A 15,538-nucleotide genomic window follows, 5' to 3' on the forward strand; every position below is an offset into this window, starting at 1 on the left:
TACATATCACACCAAAAGCACAGCAAGCAAAGAAAAAAAAAAAACAGATCAATTTGGCTTCGTAAAAACTTTGTGCTTCAAGGGATACTATCAAGAAAATAAAAAGACAATTCACAGAATGGGGAAAAATGTTTGCAAATCCTATATCTGTGAAGAGATTTGTATTTGGATATATAAAAAAATCCTAAAACTTAATAACAAAAGACAAATAGCCCAATTTAAAAATGGGCAAAGGATTTGTACAGACATTTCTCCAAAGGCGATCAACATTAGATACTAGGGAAATGCACACAAAATCACAGTGAGATGCTTCCAGACACCCATTAGGACTGCTGAAATCAAGACGAAGAGTGATGGTGACCAAATGGAGAAATTGGAACCCTTATACACTGCTACTGGGAATGTAAAATGGTGCATGTGCTGTGGAATACAATTTGGTGGTTCCTTAAAAGGTTAAACATGAGCTACCATATGACCCAGAAATTGTACTCATAGGTATATATCCCAGGGAAATGAAAACATACGTCACACAAAAACTGTACACAAACGTTCACAGCAGCATTTCCAAAAGTGGGAAAACCCAAATGTCTAACAACTGCTAGAGGCATAAACAAATTGTGTATGCATAGAAAGGAATCTTATTTGGCCATAAAAAAGAATGAAATACTGATACATGCTATAACGTGGATGAGACTTGAAAGTATCATGTTAAGTGCAAGAAGCCAGTATCAACAACAAAAAATCACACATTATATGATTCCCTTTACTTGAAATATCTAGATTAAGCAAATACAGAGAGACAGAAAGTGATTAGTAGCTGCCTGGGGCTGGGTGGGAGAAAATGGGTATGGGGTATCTTTTTAGGGTATTGAAAAAGTTCTAAAATTAGATCGTGGTGATGGTGACACAATAATGACTGTATTAAAATCTAACCAACTGTACACTTTAAATGGGCGAATTTTATGTTATGTGAAAAACATCTCAATAAAGCTGTTTAAAATCTCCTTAATCATAAAGGTACTGATAAAACAAAGATACTGTCCATGTCTATATAGCACTCCAACAGGTTTCCCCATCTTACTACAGTTGACTCTTCAACAATGAGCGAGAGGGTTGGGGTGCCAACCCTGCTATGCAGTCGAAAGTCCATGTATAACTTTTGACTCCCCAAAAACTTAACTACTAATAGCCAACTATTGACTGAAGTCTTACCAATAATACAGAGCTGATTAACACTTTTTAAATATGTTATATGTATCATATATTGTATTCTTACAATAAAGTAAGCTAGAAAAAAGAAAATGCTATTAAGAAAACCATAAGAGAAAATGCATTTACAGTACTATCTGTATTTATTGAAAGAAGAGCAGCATATGTAGTTCAAACCCATGTTATTTAAGGATCAACCATACTCAAAGCCCTGCTGGTACTGTTTCAACTGGTATTAGGTTGGCGCAAAAGTAATTTTGATTTAAAAGGTTAAAAATAATTGCAAAAACCGCAATTACTTTTGCACCAACCTAATAGTAACCTTGTAAAGTTCGTTGGTCTTTGGAAATAAGATGAAGCAACTCAAACGTTTTGTAATTAGAGGTAAGGGGTACTTCAAAGTTCAGGGGTCCGATTTTTACCCAATAGGAAAGGCGAGGTCCCTAAGTGTTGCTTTCCAACGTCTTATAAGCTAACACCTTCACACATGCTTATTAACTGTTTGCAGGGTGTTAATGAGATTTACCTGTCTCCTGGGGGGGAGGAGGGGGAAACTGAAGATTAAGCAGAAGAAAGATGTTCAGCCAGGGGTCCTACTGAATTTTTCTCATGTTGATCCTTCAGTTCCTCTGGCTGTGGGGTAGAAGGAGCAAAGAGCTGGTGTGTCATGGTGGTCAGCAGGTCAAACCCTGGACACAGAAGAACCTAGCTTGGCATACTGTCCCTGCCACTTAGCGGTATGACCTTGTGCAAGCTGCTTAGCCTCTGTCTGCCATGTCCTCTCCGTACCACGGGCATTCTTTACTTACCTCAGCTTTTATTTCAGGGCTTATCCTGTAGTAGGGGGGCCATTAACGGTACCTTCATTTTAAAAAGGCTTTTAGTAGGCACTTGTGAGCAATACATCTTGATGATGTTTTTCCTGACTTTAAAAAAATAGTGTCGGTGTTTTCCACAGATCAGTATCTTATACTTCTTTCATTAGTGCTGGTTTATTTGGATGTGTTTATGATGAAGCTACTTGTTAAAGTACTTCCCTGACACTCTATCAGTCAGGAAGTAAAGAATTAAAACATCTGCTTGTAAAGGGCTTTGTTACTTAATTGTGGCTCTACTGCTGTTTAGCAATAGCACGTAAGCATGCAGAGTGGGAACGAGTGTGCCTAGCTGAAGAACCCCTTCTTCTGAGGTGTGGTGGGCAATAAGGAACAATGAGGGCAAGAGGCACTGTGCGTGTCCTCAGCCCAAAATCGCCTTCCAGGGCCCCATTCATCCCAGGAATTCTTTGGGGTTAAGCAGAAGTCTTTGTTACATTGCAAATACCCCAAACGACACGTCAGTCAACCACCCAGGCAATTCTTTTCCATACTGTTCTTAGACCTGGGCAAGACAATGGAGGACTCTGCCCTAGAGGACTGACATTATCACACACACACACACACACACACACACACACACACACACGAACATGTGTATGTGTCTGCCAACGGGATCTGGCACTCAGCACTGGCACATCACTACCCCTAATCCTAAACATCCACTCTTGTGACCAACACTGCTCGGGCCCCAGAGAAAACTTCTCCACACTTTTTGCATTTTGTGCTCAACCCCATGGCGACTGAGTCTGAATGCCATGAAGGTCTGTGGGTTGTGATGCCAACATCAGGATCAACCCTGCTTCAGAGGGCAGAGAGGATTGAGGTGCTAGGAGCCTTTAGTAACAGAAAAGACAAATTAATTAACTTGTCAATTCCTTCCACTCAGACAACATGAAGTAAATAGATGTTTAGATAGTACAGTATCATTCCTTCTAATGCTGAGCATATTTTTTCCTTTTATTTGTCTTCCATTTGTAGTTCCTAAATAATGAATTAGCATAATCACAAAAGCAAAGTGAGTGGCTGAGAAACATACTAGTATAATATTAAACAATTCATATTTACCTGGTGGAGGAGATACCATGATCACGAAGGTGGTTTTCCAGGGCGAGGCTCACCCACTGCACTCTGGGTATGCTGACCCCTGTGATTTCCCAAAATGTGGGAAACTCAACTGCATAATTCATGGTAGTGGACTGAGTTCATGCTTTCCCCTAAAAAGACAAAAAAAATTCCTATTATTCTTAAATATATTTGTAAATTTAGGCATGCATGAGTGAAATGTGACACTCATTATTTATATTGGCAACTAAGTTAAGAGAATGAATGCTAGAATTGTGAATAGTTTTATTTTTGTAAAATTATTTATTAAGAGTTAATTCAATTTTTGAAATGTCAAATAAAAACTGCAGCTTTATTTAAACAACTTTATTTATAATTTTTATTCATTATTATATCTACTTTGCCTTTTAATGTTAAAATTTTTCATACTTTAAAAAATGAATCATTTTCTAAAATATTCGATTCTTATTTTTTACATTTATTTTCATTTACATTTTTGATGGAAATATATTCAAATTTGATACTCTTTGAATATAATTACATGTTAATTTTAATCCTTTAGATCCTTATTGCCAGTGGCATATAAATTATGTGTATATTTTTATTATAATTACATAACTAGTGGTATTTTTTTGGCATGAAAACAAAAAAATGAGTTGCATGTAATATATGATAATTCATAAAATATGCCTTTATTTGATCACTCATCCAAATATTTCTGGGCCATCAATAGCACATGCACAATAATGATTAAATTCAGTTGTATGATATTTTGCCAAACTTCAGTCACATAAAAACTATAGTTTTTCAATTTTAAAATAATTTTGCCGTTATAATAATAAAGCCATATTTGTCAATGTACAGAGAGAGGACAAATTCCATTTAACAGCTTGACTTATAATTTTTTAACATTTAGACCATTTGTACCCTAGCCTTGGCCCCACATATTGTCAGGGTGGGTCTGATTGCTTCAATTAGATAATCAGACTGTTCTTTTTCTAAAATTTAGCTATTAATATAGTTAACTTATTGACTAAGTAGGTCAGACTTTATATTAAGTAATTTCTACATATTATCTCATTAAATTCTCTCAATAACCCTGTGTCATGGGTAATTTGATTATCCTCACATTAGAGAAAAGAAACTGAGTCTTGGCAAGTGTAAGTGCCTTGCTCCAGGTCAGAACCATTAAGTCCTGGAGCTGGGATCTGACCCCAGGAGGCCTGAGTAAGTTTGGGGAAGGGCACTTTGGGAGCGCTGACCTTGATTGGCATCCAGTACAGAGGACTTGGACACGTGGAAGACAATGTGGGAGGGTCAGGACGCTGGGAGAAAGGGCTGCAAGAAAAACACCCCCACCCACTCCACAGGCAAGCCAAAGATTGGATGTCACCTTCAGGGAGCATCCCAAGCACCAAAAACTACCGAATGTCTGAATGGATACGGAGTGCCAGTGTCACTGAGTCTTCAGAGTACTGGTTTCAACGGGCAGACAAGAAAAACACCCGTTTATTTTTGTTGCCCTTGAACGCTCAGTTCTTTAATAGGCAAATTCAGACGATTGATTCCTTCTTTTCTTCTTTGCTCCCTCCATCTTTTCTTTCTCTCTCCTCCTCTCCCTCCCTCCCCTCTCCCCATCTCCTTTTCTTCTAGCAAATATGTATTGTGCTAGTACAATGCACTAAGCATTATGCTAGGTATTGAACAAAATAGACAGGGCTTTGTCCATATGGAAATGGCCATCTAGTGGGGAGACAGACAGCAAATCAACATGAAATACCGAAAACTACAACGACAATAAAAAAGCCATGGTGCACTAGGAAAGCATGTGCTAGAGGATTCTGGCCTGGTCTCAGGGCATCAGCGAAGACTTCCCCGAGGAAGCGACATCTGAGCAGTGATCTGGGGGGTAGTCGGGGTTAACCAAAGGTTCAGGAGAATATTCCAGGCTGAGAGCCCTGTGCGGGGCTGGAGCCTGTGAGCTGGAGCACGAAGATTCTGATTGGAGGCCAGTGAGACTGGATATATGTACAGAGGGCAAGGTTCCAGACCTTCCAGACTAGGAAGTGGGCCAATTATGGCCCATTGCCTATTTTCATAAATAAAGTTCTATTGGAGTGCAGCCGTACTCATTTGTTTACTTGTTGCCTATGGCTGCTTTCAGCTATAATGACAGAGTTGAGTAGTTGTGAGACCTTATGACCCACAAAGCCCAGAATATTTATTGTCGGCCCACTACAGAAAAAAAATTGCAGACCTCTGATCCAGACCATGGATCTTTGTAGGCCTGTTGAGGTTCGTGCCCTTTATCCTCACAGCCATAGGAAGCCATCAAAGTGTTTCCAGAAGGAAGAGGAGAGGGAATAATAGGATCTGACTTTCATGAGGAACATTCAGGAGCCAAATATATACTTATATTTTAGGATATCCCAGGCCAGGCCCTCCAAAGATCTCCTTGAGGGAACTGTGGCATTAATCTCTGCAGGAATGGGTTCTAAGTCCTTTCTTACCTGTAGGAGGGGGCCTCATCAGTTTCTTCCTACCTAAGCCCCTTGTATCAGCCAGACTCCTTTGGGAACAAGTGACAGAAACACAGCATAAGCCTTCTCTACAGCAGGAAGGGAATGGATTGGTTCACACAGCTGGGAAGAGCAGTGGGGAGGCTCAGAGAATGCCAGAAAGAGCACCAGAAAACAGAGCCTACAGCATTTGAACCAGGGACTCACATTTCGGCACCATCTCTCCATTCACTTCTCAACTTCGTTGGACTCTGCTTAGCTTCCTGTACAAACAAGCTGTCTCCACGGGCACATCCAAATGCACATTCTCCCAAGGTTAGCCATCCCAGCAGAAGGAGAGCGTCTACTTCCAAAAGACTGTATGTTCTTCTTGGGGTAGGATTCTGATGAGCCCTGCTTGAGTCCCACGTCTACCCTCTCTAGAACAATCATTGTTGAAAGGGAATGGCTACTATAAATTGGCCAGACATGAATTGTGTGCCTATTCTTGAGGTCAGGGGGGTGGGGCCTGGAAATGAGAACCCTGAGCGTACAACCTAGAAGAGGAAGTTCTCAAAGAAAGGAATGCTAGACAGACCAAAAAAGAAAAAGAAAAAAGAAAAAAAATCCAAACAACAGAATAGATCTGCTCTATCTACCGGGCTGGTACCCACAAGCTTTGTAGGAGAAGCCACCCCTGCTCTCACGACCAGATCTGACTGAGCCAGGGATCAGCCCCAGAACAGCCTGTAACACCTGTCAGCTGGACACAGGGACGCTGATCAGCTCCAAAGTGACTTGGCATAAATATCCAGCGGGAGTCCTCCACTGAGTGGCTGCAACCTTACAAATCAAACTTTCTCATTTGGAAATAGAAATGCCAGGTCAGCAAAAAGGGAGTGCTGTTTGCACTCAGATTGGTATCGCCAACAATACTTAGAAACGTGTCCAGGTTTCCATGTAGCTCACTTTACTTCTCAGGGTATAAATAGAAATCCACACAGTAAACCTCCTTGGCTAAAGGAAAGCCAGGCCTATCTTTTCTCCTAAGGAATTTGCTTTTTTTTTTTTTGATCCGTACAATCTGATGCTCTGTATATTTCTTCCCCTGTCCTTTAAAGAACTGTTTCTGTCACTGAATTTCACCCAGCAAGAAGGGAACTACTCTTTCAGCAAGAATACTATGGCCAACATAAAGGATCCCTCATTGGAAGGGAACTTAAACACTTCGCCAGGTGGCCAGGGAGATTTAATCTCAAGACTTTCTGGGGGAGGAAGCTGAAGTGAAAGCTAAGTAATATAGAAATAATAATCTACTGGTAGTTGGGCAAGAGTCCTGGCTTCAAGTCTTTGCTGGGAATCGCGGGCAAAGCACTTGTCCTTTCTTTGTTCTGGAAACTGAAGTTTCAAAATCATGCATTCATTCTACAAAGCTGTGTGGCTGGAGTAAGAGGGCAGTGTGGCTGCAGAGTGAGTGAGGTGGAAAGTGGCAGGTGAGGCCCTAGAGGTAACAGGAGCCAGGTCATTTGGCTTTTCCCTCCCTCGAGAGTGGAAATTGTATTCATTTCTTGTGGCTGATATAACAAATCACCACAAACTTAGTGGCTTAAAACAACACAGAAGGTCAAAAGCCCAACCTCCAGCAGATCTCATTGGACTGAAATCAAGGTGTTGACAAGGCTGCATTCCTTTCTGCAGGCTCTAGGGAGGAATCCATCTTTGCCTTCTCCAGCTTCTTGAGGCTGCCTGCGTTCTCTGCTCCTTGCCCCCTTCCATCTTCAAAGCCAGCAATTGTAGGTTGACTCTCACATCACATCATTTTGATCTTCCCTCCTGCCTCCCTCTTCTACTTTTAAGGACTAGTGATTACATTGGGCACAACTGGAAAATCCAACACAATGTCCCTATTTTACGGCCCGCTGATTAGCAACCTTAATTCCCTCTGCAACCTTAATTCCCCTTCGTCAAGTAATATACTCATGGGTTCTGGAGATTAGGGCATGGACGTCTTGGCGGGGGGGCGGGGGGGGGGCGTATTAGTCTGCCCACCACAGGAATCACTGGTGTTTTTGAGCAGGTGAGTAACTTGTGCTTTAGCATGGTCACTTTGGCTTCTATGTTTGAAAAGACATCGAGGTGGCAGGGGCAGAAGTAGAAAGGCCAGTTAAGAGACAACTCCAATAATCCAGGCCCGAGGTGAGGCTTGGATAAGGATGGTGAATGGGGTAAGAAGTGGTTCAATTCCAAATGTATTTTGAAGGTAGAAGCAACAGGATTTGTTGACCATGCATGTGAGAAAGGAGGCTGAAGTGTAAGCAAAGCCCATTTCACAAAGGTCACAAGTTGCCACACTAATGACTTTGGATCAAATCCTAAAGGAACATTCCCCTAAAAGGAGAGGCTTTGGAGTTAGATGGAGCTTGTTCAAATCTCCGCACCTCTACTTATTAAATAGTGACCTTTGTAGGTTATTTATCTGCATTAAGTGTCTGTTTCCTCATCCATAAAATGGAGATGATACCACCTACCCCACAGGGCAATTGTCAGAATGCAAGCACTTCTGAAGTTTGGGTGCAGAGCTGGTGCCTTCCAAAGCTGCCTGCATGCTGAGACTATGCGGAAGCAGGAACTAAGAGCCTAACGGAGGAAAATGGCACAGACATGTAGAAAGATGCAGAGACAAGATACTGGGTAGGGGCGGGGCCAGAAGGAATGAGAGAGAGAGAAACAGCCCTCTCACTCCCAGGTTTCTGAGAGAGGTTTCAGCTGGTGAGCTGAACATCTTGCAGCTGAGTTCCTGCAGATTCCCCCATCTTCTGCACATAAATCCAATTTCAGTTAAGTTAGCTTGAGGCAATTTGTAGTCCTTGCAATCAACTCTCCCTGCCCCTGAACCAGAAGGCTCAGTTCCTACAGCACACTGAGTACTAAATCTTAACATCAGTTAGGTAGGTATCTATCTGCTTCCACCTGGACCTGGCAACCCCAATTCATTCAGTTTCCCCAGAGTCTGGCACATGCTGGATGCTCAAAATAGTTGTGAAATTTGAATTCTGACAGTTCACAAAATGGTTTACTGTATCATTTTTAGGCAATCGCTCAAATCTTCTCTATGCTTTTCTCCATATTTTGCTATATTTGCATTATTTTATATTACTATATCATTTTTATCAAGGTGGTTTTCATGCTACTTCCAAACTCTCCACATCCACATGCTTGAGTTTTCTCATCCTATTTGGTAGTCGCGAGTAGGGACTCAGAGTTCAGCAGCAGAAGTGATCCATGCCTCTCTCTCGTTGGTGAGAACGCTTGTCTTAACATCTTCCTGTATTCAACAGCCTTTACCCTTGAAACGGATACTTCCCAGGAAGGCTGTTGGGGCAGCTCAATTTCAATGATGTCATTTAACGCTCATTAAAAGGTCAGCAGGCAGGCTAAGTACCTTCTTCCTTCAAATACCCAGAATCATAGATTTTCAAGCTGGGGCCAAAGGTTCTCAGACTCTTGAGTTTCTATGAGCCAGCATTAATATTAAAGTAAAAACGTTACTGAATTTATATTCTTCCAGGGAACATTATTAAAAACAAGAAGCTTCTATTAATACAGTCTCACCTCCTGCAATGCACAGGACAAACCCAACAATGAGGAATTTTCCAGCTCCAAATGGCAATCGTGCAGAGGTTAAGAAACCCTGGGTTAGCTAGAAGACCTAGTGAAAGGCAAAATAGCAAAGCCCTCTGAGCTGGCAGACATAGAGTGGACGGGCCAGGTGGGCTGTGATGGGGTCAGCCAGCTCAGGGGGGGACCAGGCCTGGGCAGAGTGGAGGGGCAGGGCCCACACTCTTGACATTTTGATTTTTAAATGGGATGAGGCAGATAAAATGCTTAATACTGTGCCTAGCACAGTCAATTCTCTATAATTATCACTATTATTATTATAAGTGTTCAATTCATGTTGCCATTTTCAACACAAGAGAAAAATATTTTTCTTTTATCTCCCCAAAAGGTGTGCTGAGCTCATTTGTAGATATGGAGTGCATCCCTCAGGAGACAAGTTTTGCTGGGGAATCAAATGACTCTATGTGGGGACAGAGCCCCAGAAAGCAGTTTCCAGGCTCTGGGCCTCACATAGAAAGGTGTTGGCTCAGGTAGTAAATGGCCATCAACTGTGATTGGATGGCTATCAGCTGTGGCTAGTTGGCCGTCAGCTGTAACCAGTGAGCCATTGGCCACTAATATAACTGCTGTGGCTAGGCTAGCGAAAAAAAATGGGGGCTAGCAAGAAGATGGTGGCTGAGCCTGTAAGCGGAGCAACGAGGGTTGAGAATTGTGTGGCTCCTGTTTCTCCAACCCAGCCGCCAGCGAGAATATAGCAGTATGACTCCCCTACCTATGGCTTCGTGGGTGTTCCTTTTTGCCCTCATCATGTCCTGCGTTCTTATGTGGGGAGCGGGAGCAGAGACCCCGCAGGCCTCCCCGCACAGGACGCCTGGCACCCTGCACGACACTCTATAATGGGTTTCAAAGATTTGGGATTCCCAGAGGTAATCTAAGAAATAAGAAAGGGGTGGGAGGAGAAGAGGGGAGAGAGGAGCCTGTGAAATGGAGTGTGAAACTGAGGACTCTTTCCCTTGAAGACCAGCAACTTTCCTTGTGGGTGATGTGGTGGTTGAAGGATCTTTTAAGATGCAGGATGGGTCAGTACACAGTTTGAGGATTTTGAATCTCAGTAATATGGGCAACTATTTTTTTGCTCCACCCCATCTCCAGCTTCTGTGACATTTTCTACAATGGTGCTTAAGGGCTATAAACAAGGCTTTTGGTGAAAATTGAGGAAGGGTCTACATTTCCCATCTGGGTTGAAACAGTGTAGCACTGAGGCAGCAGCCCAGAAGCAGAGGCCAGAGGTGAACACAAAGCAGAAGTTGTCTGGAGCTCCCAGAAATCCCAGCAGGGCCGTGGACTTCCTTCGGATGTGGAATGTGGAGTTTGAGTCTGACTCCTCAACAGGCACCTGCCTTACATTTTCCTAGGAAAGAAGCCACCTGGTCTTACACCTGGGCATGAGTAAGAGAGATGAGAGGGGCCTGTTTCCAAAGTTCTACACCTTCTTTAGCTGGGTGGGAATGGGGCAGAACTCTGTTTTTGTCTGAGAATCACCCAGAGTCAAGACAAACAGTGGCTGGAAGATCTTCCAGGGCTAGAAGGGAGCTCTGCCCTGGCTCCCTGAAACCAGCACTGGATTTCACTTTTAGGTGTGGAATACCTGAACCCTTGTAGGACTAGAGGTAGAACTGTTGTGGTGTCCATGTGATTGGAGCCACATAAGCATTTATGATGTAACATCAAGGAGCCAGAGGGCATGAGGAATAACAATGTTGCTGGGCAACCTGGCTTCATTGACTCCATGGCTTGGTCAAAGTGCTACCCTGTGCAAAATTCCTGGAAGTCTTTCCTGAGCACCCCTCCCCACTCCCCCTTCCTGTGCATCAGGGAGCTGATAAGCCCCCTTCCAACCCTAGCAATCTTGGTGTCATGGTACAGAGAAGTAACCTAGGGCTTAGGGCTTAGAGTTTACTATTAGACAAACTAGGCTTCACTGTGACACCCCAGGCAACTTTGTTTGCCTCTGTGCTCCAGTGTTTGCATCTGTAAAATGGGTGGGGGCTAACAATAACGGCTTCCTAGATGGACTAAAGGTGGTAATACACTCGGGGGTTAACCCACTGCAAGAGCTTGACAGTGAGCCACTATTCATCTTCCAATTATCTGGCAAATTCATGTCACTCACCTTTCACTATCCCAGCTTTTTTACTTCCTCCCTTCTCATTTAAATCTCGAATATCCTCTCAGGTGCTAAATCTCACATCTTTTTTCTCTGTCCTTCCTTTCCAGGGCCCACCCTCCCCAGACGCTCTGGTCGGATTGATGGTCAGCGACGACGGTCTCTGAGGCAGTCAGTCCTCTTTTGTCCACGGCTTAGGAAGTCTCCCAACGGCCAGTTCACATCCTCTACGGCGCTGCCCTGCAGGGAAAGCCGCCGCCAGCCCATCTCTCAGGGACGCTAGTGTAAGAACTACACTGCCGCAGAGGTAACCGACAGGGACCGCGGCCAATGAAGGGGGATGGGCGCACTAGAAGATAACGGAATAACCAGGATCAAAAACGTGCCACGCCATCTCCGCCTGGCCTTCTTATCCTCCAACTGGTGGCTCCTGTTATCCTCTCCGATTTCGACAGCGGCTCCAGAAGTGACAGCCACGTGGATCGCAGGGGAATGGAATGTTGGCGTGGGGGGGCGGGGCTGGAAGGAGGCCCGAGAAAGGAAGGACCCGCGTACGCGCGCCCGGGCGCCGGCTGCCAGGCGACGCCGCCGGGAGCGAGTACGCTCCTGACGTCACGCGCCGTTCGCCCAATGAGAGGAGGCCGGAGGAGCCGCCGTTCCGCCCCCTCCCACCCCCGCCACCACGGCAGCCGCCTCCCGGAGCGTCTGAGCCGCGCTGCTGCAGGCTCGGGCGTCGTACGGCGCCGGCGGAGCCCCCGGACCAGGCCCTGGGAACCGCTTGCCCCGACCCCACCGTCCGATGTCCTCAAGATGGAGTCAGCGGGGGCGGTGGCGTGAAGAAAGCGGCGCTGTGGGCGCGGGAGCAGCGGCGCGGGCGGCCCGGGTGGAGGCGGTGGCGGGATGGGGTTGCTGCTCATGATCCTGGCATCGGCCGTGCTGGGCTCCTTTCTCACGCTCCTCACCCAGTTCCTACTGCTTTACCGCAAACAGCCCGAGCCGCCGGCGGACGAGGCCGCCCGCGCGGGCGACGGCTTCCGCTACATCAAGCCGGTGCCGGGCCTGACCCTGAGGGAGTACCTTTATGGCGGCGGCGGGGCTGAGGAGCACTCCGGCGGGCCCCCCGAGGGCGGCGCGACCCCGACCCCGGCCCCTGACACCCCCTACCCGCCGACGCGGGAGACCTGCTACTTCCTCAACGCCACCATCCTGTTCCTGTTCCGGGAGCTTCGGGACACCGCGCTGGCCCGCCGCTGGGTCACCAAGAAGATCAAGGTGGAGTTCGAGGAGCTGCTCCAGACCAAGACGGCCGGGCGCCTGCTAGAGGGGCTGAGCCTGCGGGACGTGTTCCTGGGCGAGGCCGTGCCCTTCATCAAGACCATCCGGCTCCTCCGGCCCGTGGTGCCCTCGGCCACCGGAGAGTCCGATGGCCCCGAGGGGGAGGCGCTGCCCGCCACCTCCCCCGAGGAGCTGGCCTTCGAGGCGGAGGTGGAGTACAACGGGGGCTTCCACTTGGCCATCGACGTGGACTTAGTCTTTGGCAAGTCCGCCTACCTGTTCGTCAAGCTGTCCCGAGTGGTGGGGAGGCTGCGCTTCGTCCTCACTCGCGTGCCCTTCACCCACTGGTTCTTCTCCTTCGTGGAGGACCCGCTGATCGACTTCGAGGTGCGGTCCCAGTTTGAAGGGCGGCCCATGCCCCAGCTCACGTCCATCATCGTCAACCAGCTCAAGAAAATCATCAAGCGCAAGCACACGCTCCCGAGTTACAAGATCAGGTGAGAGGCAGGCGCGGGGGAAGGTATCCCACAGGTGCGGGGGCCTGGCTGCTGGGATTCTGGGCGTGGGCGGGAGGCTGCTGCCTGGTGGAGCGGGAAGGGCAAAGGCTTCTCCGCAGCGCCTGCCTTTCCAGGGATCTTCACAACCCTGGACAGGGCCCTAGGTAAGGGCCAGTCGTGCACTGCTGCTTTGCTTTCAAAGGGCGTTAAGATGAGCTGGAAACCTTTTTGCGTGTTCTTGGGCACACAGGGTGCTGTCAGCACCGATAGGAGCAACATATTGAAAAGGGAAGGGAAGTCCGCCCTAATGCCCAGGAATCAGCTCTGGGGCTGTTGAGAAACTTCCTGTGTGTGGTTGCTGCATTGAGGGCACTTTGCAGCATCACCTTGGCCACATTGAGATACTGTTCTGGGACGCCAAGTACCGGCAGGAAGAACGTGCTGGTCGCCCAGAGCCGTTAGGTTTTGCAACTGCAGACCACTTTTGCTGTGACAACTTTTCGGCAGAGGTAGCATCTATTGTAAAGGAATACTTTTCCATGGCAAATTGGAAACGAGTTGGGAGCTTATACATGCTATAGTACTCGGTACATTTCATATTAATGTCATCTGCTCTTTGGGGAGAGGTTCTGTAGCACAGACCCACACCCTGCCCTTCACGTCAACTCTCTGGCGGTAAGTTCCTCACACAGTACCTGAAATCACCCTGCAGATAACAATTTTAATGATAGGTAGTGATTTTAACTTTTTAAAGCCTTCCTGTATTTGGTGGCTTAATTTTATGTACTATTCTGTTTTGATTCACATACATTTTTGTTTGTTTGTTTGTTTGGTTTTGTCTTCATGTAGAAGAAACAGAAGAGGAAAGTAAGTTTTGTAGAGCCAGACTTGGGTCTGGGAGGACTTGTTAGTGGAGTGAAAAGGGTCATACGTAGGTATTTCTTCTAAAACAGATGGATTTTAAATTTCACCTTCTGTCTTCCTTTAATCTGTGTTCATTGAAATGTTTGACCCTCTTGGATTTTGTCCTTAATTATAAAGTTATGTCAATCTGGTATTTGCCTTACCGACTGCCCTTTAGTGCAGTTGCCTATTTCTAGATAACTAATTTCCTGTCATAGTCTCAAGCATCAGTGACCCAGATAATCCAGAAATATTTCATGTTTGGATTATTGAATTCTGTATGTGGCAGATTTACCTTACTAATTATATTTTGTTTAGGCTAGTATCCCAGAGTGACAGTCAAAACTCAGATGGCAGAGAAATTTATACTTTCATAGATTTGCAGAGGATAGTGAACTGATTGTTCTCTGTGTTTGATTTCCTGTTCTGTGAAGTAGAATTTAATTTATGAAACCTGCTCTTTAAGCTCTGAAATACCAGTGACTAAATTATAAATGAGTTCTAGTGTTTAAGCAGTGAGAGGTTTATAGCAGCATGTTGCTAAGGAAGTCAGAAGAAAAGGTGTTACGGATTTGGATATTCTATCACAATTTTGATTCTGATATTTTCTGGGTAACTTTAAGATAATAAAATTTGAGTTATTATTTGGGGGTTATTTGCAGAATAGTCAGTGGCAGTGAGGTTGCATATCATTTTGAGGTGGTTTTCATTTTTTAATGTAGACTTGGAATTCAGGTGAATCTGAAGGAAATTAGGGAGCCATTAATAGGTTGATAGCTTTGAAGGAAGTTTATCATCTGTATCATTGACTAGCATCACCATTTTAAATAACAGCAAAATTGCTTTCATATACTATGTCCAAAGGGATTTAAAAAAGAACATAGCATGTGTTTGGTTATGTATGATATTTCAACTTTTAAACCTTGAATGATTCCTCCAGAAATGGACACATTTATGCTCTTTGTATTAGAAGGCATTTCAACTGTCAGTCAGTAAATACTGCACAGAACCTATCACTCAATCTGCAGATGTTTATTATACTCATTGTACTTATTGTCCTAGGTGCTAGGGCTTCAATACTGAAGAGCCTCAACCCTTGTGGAGCTTAGAGTTTAGTGAGACTTGAGTTAGCTATACTTAATAATAATTAAACTAGAATGTGATTGATGGGTTGAAGTGACTAAGAAGTTGATTTCAGTTTACTAAAAGAAAATAATAGAAGTGAGAGGATGGAAAAGACTGCTTTAGGAAGCTCTTCTACCGGAAGTATCCTAAACTACTGATATTGTGGAGCGGATTCAAGTTTCAGCTAAGAGCGTGACTTAAAACACATTTAAGATGTATTACAATTCTCATAATAAGAGTTAAATTAGCTAGTGTTTATCCTTTTTTATAGATGAGGAAATAGTGCTAAGAGTGGTTAAGTAGCTT

At 45.0% G+C, this 15,538-nt stretch overlaps 1 protein-coding gene, 1 long non-coding RNA gene and 1 other non-coding gene across 3 annotated transcripts in view; 2 read left to right on the forward strand and 1 right to left on the reverse strand.

Annotated features, from left to right (window-relative positions):
• Positions 1–823: 823 nt before the first annotated feature.
• On the reverse strand, positions 824–12,111 carry LOC141572890 (uncharacterized). The gene is made up of 3 exons (XR_012498395.1): positions 11,439–12,111; positions 3,153–3,301; positions 824–1,842 (listed from the first exon to the last, which is right to left on the reverse strand). It is a non-coding gene; the product is annotated as an uncharacterized LOC141572890 (long non-coding RNA).
• On the forward strand, positions 3,145–3,301 carry LOC141572997 (U1 spliceosomal RNA). The gene has a single exon (XR_012498584.1). It is a non-coding gene; the product is annotated as a U1 spliceosomal RNA (small nuclear RNA).
• Positions 12,112–12,118: 7 nt separating the features above from the next.
• PDZD8 (PDZ domain containing 8) overlaps positions 12,119–15,538 on the forward strand; it is a 63,752-nt gene continuing 60,332 nt past the window's right edge. The window contains exon 1 of the mRNA XM_019725252.2: positions 12,119–13,204. Coding sequence (XP_019580811.1) covers positions 12,333–13,204 — 872 coding nt within the window. The 5' untranslated portion in view covers positions 12,119–12,332. The remainder of the gene's footprint in view (positions 13,205–15,538) is intronic.

This window comes from Rhinolophus sinicus, linkage group LG07, assembly GCF_036562045.2.
Source record: "Rhinolophus sinicus isolate RSC01 linkage group LG07, ASM3656204v1, whole genome shotgun sequence".
Classification (NCBI taxonomy): Eukaryota; Metazoa; Chordata; class Mammalia; order Chiroptera; family Rhinolophidae; genus Rhinolophus; species Rhinolophus sinicus.